This window comes from Echinops telfairi, unplaced genomic scaffold (genome assembly GCF_000313985.2).
Source record: "Echinops telfairi isolate 266 unplaced genomic scaffold, ASM31398v2 ScPeMD7_7458;HRSCAF=8496, whole genome shotgun sequence".
Classification (NCBI taxonomy): domain Eukaryota; kingdom Metazoa; phylum Chordata; class Mammalia; order Afrosoricida; family Tenrecidae; genus Echinops; species Echinops telfairi.
The window spans coordinates 47,008,060-47,018,238 of record NW_022111358.1 but is presented as its reverse complement, the minus strand read 5'-3'; the positions used below and the strand labels follow the sequence as shown (position 1 = coordinate 47,018,238).

The 10,179-nt window shown below is 60.0% G+C and overlaps 1 protein-coding gene across 1 annotated transcript in view; it reads left to right on the top strand.

The window, feature by feature from the left end:
* Positions 1-10,109, top strand: part of MXRA7 (matrix remodeling associated 7) — a gene marked incomplete at its 5' end in the record, with an annotated part of 31,475 nt that extends 21,366 nt beyond the window's left edge. Inside the window, 2 exons of the mRNA XM_045299509.1 lie at positions 1,916-2,009; positions 9,139-10,109. Of these exons, the coding sequence (XP_045155444.1) occupies positions 1,916-2,009; positions 9,139-9,253 (209 nt within the window). The remainder of the gene's footprint in view (positions 1-1,915; positions 2,010-9,138) is intronic.
* Between the last annotated feature and the right edge of the window lie 70 nt (positions 10,110-10,179).

Sequence of the window (10,179 nt, the reverse complement as noted above, 5' to 3'; positions counted from 1 at the left end):
CCAGCCAGCTACCAGCTCTGGGCATCACTGTTCACATCAGCTTAATGAGGGCTTGCCTTCTCCCCTGCTGCCGGCCCAGCGCCTGGGACCCTCACATTGACCCTGTGCAGGGTTTCCCAGACTGACTTGAACTTTTTCCTCAGAGCAGCCGGTGGGTTTGAACTGCCCACCTTTCCCTTGGCAGCCTACGGCCTAATCCACAGCACCACCAGGGCTCCTTAGCAGTCGGCCCAGTGTTCCCTAGTGTGCAGCGTCAATGAAGAGCTAATCAGCCCTTGTCTAGGCAATAGGAGCCCTGGTGGAGCAGTGGTTGAGCGCTCGGCTGCCACCTACAAGGTCAAGCTGCAGGAGATAGGTGTGGCAGTGTGCTCTGTTAAGGCAGCAACCCGGAAGCGCTGGGGCTGCGCTGTCCCGCCCTACCGGGTCACTGTGCGTTAGCATCCACTGGCGAGCAGTGGATTCCGTGGTGGTGGCTTTTTGCCTGTTTGTTGATCTCACAGAGGCAGTACCTGTGTCTGGCCCCAGGGAGGGAGTCCCCAAGGAGTGTGTGTGTGTTGGGGGTGGAGGTGGGGCGCATGGGGAGGGGTGGGAAGCAGGCCAGTTTCTCCAATGCCAGGTTCTAATGAGACGAAGCCAAACACCCACGATGCACTGCGTGCGTCCAGAGGGAGCCCCCTGGGGCCCTGCCACCTTTTCTCCCTGAGTTCACCTGCCTCCTTAGTGGCCTGGACCACACAGGTGGTCCAACAGGGTGTGGAGGTGCCTAAGACTGGACACTGGCGTGGTAGAGAGGCCAGCGCTTCTAGAACAGCATCTGGTGGGCAGTGGTTTGCTGATCTCCTGCAGGGAGGGATGGACGTTGGACCAAAGGAGTACCTTCCCTGGACCCCAGCTGGGAGGCCTGGGGTGAGGACGGTGCTTCTGTGCCCCCTCGCTGGGGGTTCTCGCCATCAGTTTATGCCAGACAACAGTGTTAGGACCCTCCTCTCAGTTCTGCCTCCTTAGCCTGTGTCCCCTGAGTGCCACTCCCCACTAGCTTTGCTCCCCGGTGCCCAGCATGGGCCGTGATGTGTGCTGTGAACCCCTGCCTCCCTGCCCAGCTACAGTGTGCCCCCTGGCTCCACCTGCTGCTGTGTTGAGGGCAGATGACGGATCGGGGGACACCTGTGGCCTTACCCTTCCGATTTCATAGCTGGCTTCAAAAAACTGACCAGCAGCCCAGGGGTCCCTGTTCCTCACTGCAGTCTGCCTGTTCTCTATCTTCAAATCGCAACAACTGTGTGTGGGGGGCTGGGGGCTGGGGTCACAGTGGGTTAAGCATTCAGCTGCTAGTCACAGAGTTGGCAGTTCAAGCCTCCTGGCTTTCTGTGGGAGAAAGGTGAGGCTGTGGGCTCCCACAGAGGTTCACAGCAATGGCAATAGGCTTCTCTCTGTGTTTGTTTGTGTGTGTGTGTGTGTGTGTGTCCTGAGTGGAGAGATAGGGACCGGCTGACCTTCCACTTCTGCCTTCAGACCATCCAGACTCAGGATTTCTAGACCCCTGGGTCCACCTTCCCAGGCCTGGGAGGTGGGTGGAGGGCTCGCTGGGTGTGTGGCCCAGTCTATGTTTCAGGGGCATGGTGCTCACCAATCCCGGGACCCAGGGTGTGTGTGTGTAAATCACGTGGACAGATGGGGTGCCCTGATGCCCCAGCAGAGCCCTGTGGCCTCCACTCCTAGGTGTACACTGTGCCTGGTCAGGGACACGGTTCATCTGCAGATGTAAGTAACGGGAGTGGGGGCTGCCAGGTACCGCGATGGAGAGGAAAATGCCTGCACTGGGGCTGGGGCTGTGCAGGGACCAGCTGCCCGTGTCTGACCCTCAGGGGCTTCTCTGCCCCAGGAAAGGGCCTCTCACTCGCCCTTCTTCCCTCAGGTGACACCTTCTCTTTCAAGTACAGCCCGGGGAAGCTGCGGGGCAACCAGTACAAGCAGATGATGACCAAGGAGGAGCTGTGCGAGGAGCAGAGGTAGGCAGGCCACGCTCCCTGCTCAGGTGGAGGCGGAGGCGGGGCAGCCACAAACCACGCCCCTATTGGCCCAGCCCTCTCGTCCTGGGTCCGAGCTCCTGACCTAGAACCCTGGTGGGGTAGTGGGTTAGGCGTGGGGCTGCAGTGCGAACCCACGCGCAGTTGTGCGCGAGAAAGATGAGGCTGAGCCTCGTTAACTGGGCAGCTCTTCTCTGCCCTCTAGGATGGCTACGGGTCAGAATGGACTCGCCGGCAGGGAATTTGGTTTAGTCTTCTGCCAAAGAGCCCCGGTGGTGCTGTGGTTTAGGCACTACTGGGCTGCTAGCCACAAGGTCGATGGTTCGAACACACCAGAAAGGTGAGGCAGCCGGCTTCTGCAAAGATGTCCAGCTTGGGAAATTATAGGGAGCGGTTCACCTCTAGGAGCTAAGGGTCACTCTGAGTCCTTACCGACTCGAGGACGGTGTGTTTGGTTTTGGATAATTCAGCCAAAAAGAGTCCTGGTAGTGCAGGGTTTAAGTGCTGAGCTGCTAAGCCAAATCCCGGAGAGGGGACCCACCCGCGAGCACGGGAGAAAGACGTGGCAGCAGCTTCTATAGAGGACAGCGCCGGGCACCCAGTGGGGACAGATCTGCCCTCTCCTGTAGGGTCGCCCCTGTGAGTGAGAAGACACACATGCACACAGCCACCATCTTGAAGCCGAGCCCAGGGTTCCTGGGGAGCCCACGAGGGAGGGGGCTGGGGGTAGGGGGTAGGAGGGGAGGGAGGATCCTTCTGCCGGTTCCCCTCCCCCAGGGAAGAAGCCTCAGCAGATCCACGCGTTTATTCACTCCAGCGAGTTCATGACAAAACCAGTTTGTCAGCGGGGACAATGCGGGTGCTCAGCCCCCTGCCTACCCCCACCCCCCACCCCCTCCTCCGCCTGCCTGCGATTACACTCCATGGGGCCCAGGCGCACCCTGCCACCTGCAGTCACCCCTGGGCTTCCCGTAGCGTTTGCTCGGATCCATCTGGCTTGCGAGGGTGGCTGGGGGCCATTCTGGAAGCAAGGCTGTGGGAGACCGTAGGTGATGGGCCCGAGCCCAGCCCCTCTCCTGTGCACCCAGGCTGGCCGGCCACGCCCCAAAGCCTGCGTCTAAAGGGGCTGCAGGCATACGCCCTGAGCGAATGCCCCCCACCCCCACCCACCATCGGCCCAGAAGGTTATGGTTTCCGGACGCTTGCCCCTGAGAATCCACGCCACCCTCCTGGGCGCCTGGGTGCTGGCTCCTTCCGATTGCCTCACTCTCCTTGGAAGGTGCCCCCGCCTGTGCCCCCCGCCCCCGGCCCGGTCAGATGACAGTGCCTCTTGCTGTGACCCAGTGTGCTGCCCTTCTGTTGCAGGATTGAGCTGACCGCGGACCTCACTTCCCTGTAGCCAGCTCCCTAGGTCCTGAGCCACAAAAACCCTTGCAAATTCTTTTGGTAAGGAGATTGGTCCCCTAGACTAGCTTCCTCATCCTGTGCTAATGCGTCCGAGCACAGCTGACTGTCTAAACCTCCCCCACCCCCACCCCTCCATAACCAGTTAATAGCCCCTGAGCTCCGCCTCCTGCTCGAACTCCCAGAAGCCCCTCTCGTGTGGGCCGTGGGCCCAGCTTCCCCCTGGTGAGGCTGGGGAGAACTGCAGTGGCTGCGCTGTCCAGTGCAGATGCTGCCCCTGCTGGGTTGGGGGCGAGGGGTGGTGGGGGTCATGGCATGGCCCAGGCTGGCGCTGCTGATCTGGCCGTGAGACGTAGCGCAGGGTCAACCCCCCCCCCCCCAAACATCTGTGCCCCTGAGTTGTGGCACGGGCAGGTTTTTGTGATGAGAACCAGGGCTTGCAAACGACATACAAGGTCCGAGGGCCAGATCTGGCCCACCTGCGGGCGGTCACTGCTGTCCCTGTTTCCGCGGCTGCGTTTGTGTTATGGTGACAGAGTTGAGACCGTGTGGTCCATGACACCTAAAATGATCACTACCCAGCCCTTACTGGAGCAGTTGGCAGCCTCTGGGGCGGGGATGGAGTCTGCCGTGCAGCCCCTCTCCTGGCCCTTGTTACATCTGCTCAGGTTCACTGTGCTCTAGAGGGGACAGAGCCCTAGGACAGGACAGGTGGTGGACCAGAGGCCAAACTGGGGTGAGATGCGACTCCACTGAGCTGGGAAACGGGGAGGGAGATTCCCTCCTGCGATTTTCAGGGCGAGCAGAGGCTCCTTTGCGGGCTGCCCCCCACCCACCTCCCAGCCTCTGAGCTACCAGCTTCTACTTTTCAATTCTGAGGGATGGAGGCCGTGCCCCTTGGGTGAACAGGGCACCCTTGCTCCCTCACCTGCAGTCACCTCCCATCCCCAGGCCGAGAGGGTCGGGTGGACTTCCTGTCCCAAGAGAACGGTTCTTGAGGCGTGGCAGCAGGAGTTCATGCCCATTTTCGTTCCTGCCAACCCAGCATGCTCCCTGCAGTTCCCTGACATGTATGTGCCCTCGGCACCTGCCTGCTCCCGCCTGCCCTGCATGTGCTCAGCCCAGCATGGGCCCTGCCCTGCCCTGTCCTTCCCTGCCCTGTCCCTGGAATGCTGGTGCTTGGGGTCGCAGAGGCTGGTCTGTTTGGCTTGGTCTTTTCATCTACAGCACGATAGTTCGCACGGGGTCAGGGGCGCTGGCGGGTGCTAGGGTCGCCCCATGGCCGGCGGGAAGCAGCATCACCTGTAGCTTATAGCTGAGCCACCAGGAGCACAGCAGGGAGAGGCCGGCCCTTGCCCTTCTCCTGCAAGTAGTCCTTGGGCAAACTGGGGCCTATTTCCCACTGCCTTTCTGGCCCTCAGGGCGCCCCCCAATCAAGTTGCACACCAGTTAGCGGAGAAGTGCGACAAGTCCCCACCCCTAAATCTAGACTGAGGTCACCCTCAGTCGCTGGAGCCTGGATGCAGAGTGCTTACTTCCTAGGCTTGCTCAGGGCATCTGTCAAAGACCGTCTGCCCACTCTCCCAGAACCTCCTTGCGCCTGGTTTCAGGCGGAGGAGATTAGAAAGCAGGGAGCCCCCTGCTGAGACCTTACCTTACAATCCTTTTGAGTAATCTCATCCTCAGAACTGCTCGTCTGTCCCGTTCCTGCGCCCGAGAGACAGAAAGTGGTCCCATTGGCAAATGTAGAGGTGCCACATAAAAAGGCCAGGCGGTGGCCGCCTGCCCACCTGTCTTCCCAGGCACCTCTTTTCTCAGTGCACACAGTTCCACTGGCATGAGCAGGGTCTGCTGGGGACGTCCCTGGGGTCCAGTGCAGCTGTTCCAGGAGGTGCCACCCCAGCTCTGAGGGCGGAGCCCCTGCCCTCACTGGCGAGGCTGGCAAGGCCTGGCTGGAAGTAACAGCCGTGTGACCGTCCATCTGTCCACTGCTGTATGCCATCAGTCCTTCCCACCTTTCCGCCCAGAGCAGAAACTGAGAACGGAGGCTGCAGACCAGCCTGGCCCATGGGCCAGGACCCAGAGCCCCAGCGTGAGCTGTGAGAGGACTGTCCTTTCCTGGAAATGGCCCTGACTCCAGAAGACAGGGTTTGATGCGGTCTCAGGGAAGGCGGACGCTCCCCACTGGACTGGGCTGTTTCTAGCACACTTACTCTGACACTCCAGAAGAGGGCGCCAGAGGACAAGCCCAGATGCCCGGGACTCAGTGCACTGGTGAGCTCCCTGCTCCTCTAGCCTTGCCGAGAGGTGGGCGCCCTGTTGGCCTCACCCAGGGAGCATGTGTGGCCGCAGTGCCGGTATCCACAGAGGGACGAACCGCAGCTCTCGGGTCTAGGAACTGAGCTAAGGGCTGAGGGGCGCTTGCCAGCCCCAGCCAGCTTTATGGAGCATTCTATCTTGCTGCAAGAGATGAGAAGGAAAATCCTCGGTGTGCAGAAAAACCTACGTTCCCGCGTCCTGTGGCTTCTGCAATCCCAAGCTTCCTCCTCCCTCACCCTGTCCCCACCCCTGCCCCCCTCTCCTCTCTTCCCACGGTGTTTAAAAGATGGAACAAGTGCAACAAGTTACCTTTTTTTCTCCCATTTCTCTGCAGAACCGAAGAATAACGAAGTTATCCCTAGCTTCCTCTAAAGCCTTGTCCTTTGGGCGTCTTGAAAGCTAGAGAGAGCAAAGTGGAAGCCCCCCAGAGGGCAGGTCTGCAGGCAGGCTCTGGGGGGCGCACTTACTGGCACGGAGACCCCGGGTCAGGAAACTCCCCTTGGCCAGACCATACCTTTGGCTCTTGGGTGTTCACACCCCTGCCCCACACCAGTTCCCTTGGCTACGATGAAAGGGTTTCCGAGGTTTATTTCAGACGACCCTGGGCTTAGCTGTGTTGTTTTTGAAACCACTTACTGTGTTTTCTCCTCCCGTAATGCAAACGCACGCACATGACCCACACAGATCTCATCAGGGCGAATGCGGGAGGCTGCCGCAGGGTGTGCAAAGGCCGGCCTTCGCGTGTGCACTGTCTGCATCCAAACGCAGTCATCAGGCGCTTCGTGTGAGAACCGGGTGCCAGCAGAGTCCACTCTGCCTCGCAGCGACAGTGAGGGGTGGGGGGGCTCCACGGGGTCTTCAGCGGCTGAATCTTCAGAAGCGGACTGCCAGGCCTTTCTTCATAGGTGCCCCGGGCTGGACTTGAGCCTGCAACCTTTTGGCTAGCAGAAGAGAGAGCGTGCACTATCCAAACCACCCGGGGACGCCCTCCACGCCCCGGGTATCATCCGTTGCAGCGACTTTGATGTTTTCTATTCAGACTAGCCATTCCTCCCAGAACTCCCCGCTTCCTTTGACAGACGCATGAGGCAGAGCTCCCCCTCCCCCCCCCAGCTAGCTGACTCAGTGGAGGTTGTTGTCCATCTTTCTTCCCCATGGGGGGGTGGGGGGCTCACACGCATGCAGATCCCTCCTCCTCTCCAGCTGGCTCAGCCGTCGGGGACAGAGATGCCATACCGATGGCTGGGCTGCAGAGAGCAGGGCAGGTGCTAAGCTGGACCACTGTCCTTGTTTTTCTCTTCGAGGCCACCCTTGTCGCTAAGGGGCCTGTCCACTGATGCTCTCACCAGCTCAGCAGGATCACCACCTTCCCGGGCGGAAGCAGTCATGGTCCCGTCCATTCAGAGACTCTGCCTTTCCTGGGGGACTTCCTAGATGGGTTAGCACTTTCCCAGATGAACAGACTCACTGCCAGTCCGGCTGGCATCGGGGTTAACGAGTTGGGGCTGCTACCTGAAAGGTCAGCAGTTCAAAACCACCAGCTACCCCCTTGGGAGAAGGCTGCGTCTTTCGCCTCCCGTAAAGACGTACGGCCTCGGAAACCCACAGGGACAGGTCTACCCTGTCCTGTAGCATCACCAGGAACCGAGGGAATGATCAGAGCGGCCCCAAGTGCGTTTCTCGGGTTTTATATCTGACAGTATATCAAATGTATTGGTAGTTCTTAGACTGTATTGGTAAGCAGTAACTCTTATATTCCTCCTCCTCCCCCTATCGAACTTTAACAAAGCCCAGGAATGTCAGTGTCCTCGCTGAGCGAGAGCATGTGACCTTCCACTGCTGGTGACCCTCTCCGGGCCTTACACCTTCAGTCCAGGGGTTGGGGGCCAGACAGCCGCACAGTGGACGCCCTCCACACCGAGCCACCTGACGACGAGAAGACAGACTCTGGTGACCACACATGTCCCCAGACAACAACAGCAATAGCCTCTTGTCCGGACAGGTCCCGCCTGGGCCCGTGCTCGGGGGCGGTACCTCCAGTCTTTGTTGAGTCCAATAAACGTTGAGTAGACCGTCTTGAAGATGCCGTGTTTCTTCGGTTCTGCTCTGTTGGGGGCCCTTGTGTTTTAAGTCTCTTTCGAATCTGTTCAAGCGTGAGCTCCATGCTGACGCCCCCTCACCCCCCAGTGAACGGTGACATCAGAGCCGTCCCATGCACAGAGCCGTGCGTGTTCGCTGAGGGAGAACGTGCTGGGTTGTGTGGTTCTGTCAAAGGAGCTCCAAACACACCCTGTGTCTCCCGTGGGCTCCACGGACTGGCTCGTCCTCAGCCCCCCTTCTCCTGGCAGGAAAGCTGGCCTTGGGGGTGACCTTCCACGGTGACAGTGACCCTGGGAATCAAGCCGTGAGCATCTAGAACCTGTTCTAGATGCCGCTCTCGTGAACGCCAGCCTTTTTTGTCTGCGTGGAAGACGGGGGTGGAGGCAGCCGGGCTTATAGCGGGAGCTTTAGGTTGGGGCAAAACCAGGCAGATTGGAGGCCGGTGTTGGGGATGCGGGGCTGGAAGCTGCAGCAAAGCCTGGAGGGACAACAGCTGGGGAGGGGGAGAGGTGCTCTCTCTCGAGGTGCTGAAGGTGGCCTGTGCCTAGCGGTGGAATGGGAGCCTGGGGAGGGAGAGCCAGGACGCTGTGCCCAGCAGGCATGAGTGCAGCCCCCGGGCACAGCAGACAGAACCGGAACTTTGGTGCCGGCTGGGAAATTCCACCTGGATGCCTGTGCGTGTATGTGTCCATCCGGGGACGCACCCTTTGCTGGTCAAACAGCCGAGGATGCTCCCTGCCACGGCTCCTTCGCTGGTCAGGCAGGCTGCCCGGCTGGTCATTTGGATAGGGTGGCTGCTCCCTGCGGGAGCCTACAGGAAGAAGCAGAGGGCGGCCCTGGCTGACACCCCACAGGCTGAGTCTCAGCCCAGCCTCACCCCATGGGCCCAGCACCCCTGTGGGCACCCACCTTCCCACTAACCCAGCCAGCGCTGGCTCTCCTGCTTTGTAACAAAGCTGCTCCCAACCTGTCTTTGTCAGCTCACACGTCCCTCCGTGGGACTTGCCGCGTAGGGCGCCATCAGTGCGCTGGTGAGACATAAGGGGAGGCAAGGGGACCCTAAGGGGACCTCAACCCTCCGGGGGAAACTAAGGTTCTAAACTATTTAGAACCTTCTACGGAGGGAGGCGGTTTTGTGTGGTCATGTCACCATTCTTTGCTATTGTTCTGTTTCCACTCTGGAAAGCAGACGTGGCCCCTACGGAAGCGTGTGCCGCTAGCCGGCCCTGTCCACGGTGTGTCCCCGCCACGAGGCGGGGCCGCCATCTTCCTTGTCCTTTCTTGGCAGAGTCCAGAGAGAGCAGCTGGACGCCATCTTCAAGCTGATGAAGGACAACCAGGAGACGTTTGGCGAGATGTCCGATGGGGACTTGCAGGAACAGCTCCGGCTCTACGACATGTAGGCCGTCAGCCGGCCAGCCCCCCACCGCCCCGAGATGACCATGCCGGACGTCTGCCCCACCCACCACCCACTTCTCATTACCAGACTGTCAGCTCGCCCTTATCTCCTGCCCATCAGCGTGGACGCCTGTGGCCTGCAGGCGTGGGGTTCTGTGGGGTTCTAAAGAGGAGAGAGGTCCCTGGCCCTTGGGCCTCTGCCCACTGGTGAGGTCCCACCTGCGCCACAGGAAGGCTCCCCCCCACCCCAGGCTGCCCTCGGAGCAAAATGAACTCTCTCCCACAGGCCCAGGGCAGCCCGCAGCCTGGACTGGACCCAGGGCTTCTACAGGAGAGAGAAATGGGACACAGTGGGTGAGGGTTGAGCTGCTGACTGGACGGGGGGTGGGTTGAACCCAGCAGCTTCCCCAAGGCTGCTTGTGTCGGTAAAGATGACAGCCAACCTGGGAAACCCTGGGGGCCAATTGCCGCCAGTCAGCATGGACTTGCTGGCTTGGCTTGGCTTGGCTTTGAAGAAGATCACCCAGCCCCACAGCTGAGGCTGCAGACTGGTAACCGGGCAGGCGCACCACATTCTGCCCGCGGAGGATTGCCTCTAGCTCCTCTGGTGGTCAGGCCGCAGGTTAGAGTGGGGGTTCTTCTAGCAAAAAGTCTCCTTCAAAACTCCTCTTCCCCACCGCCCTTCACGATTTAGGATCCTGTAAGGCAAGAGTGGGGAAACCGTTTTTTTTCCCCCTGCCAAAGCCCATTTAGCTATTGATGCCATCATTCGAAGGCCATATAAGTCAAACGTTGAATTCACGCACCCTAACGTGATGGCTGGGGGTCCTGGTGGCGCAATGGTTACGCACTGGGCTTCGATCCCCGATCCCCGTGGGCAGCAGTTCAAAACCACCAGCAGCTCTGAAGGAGAAACACTGGACTTTCTACT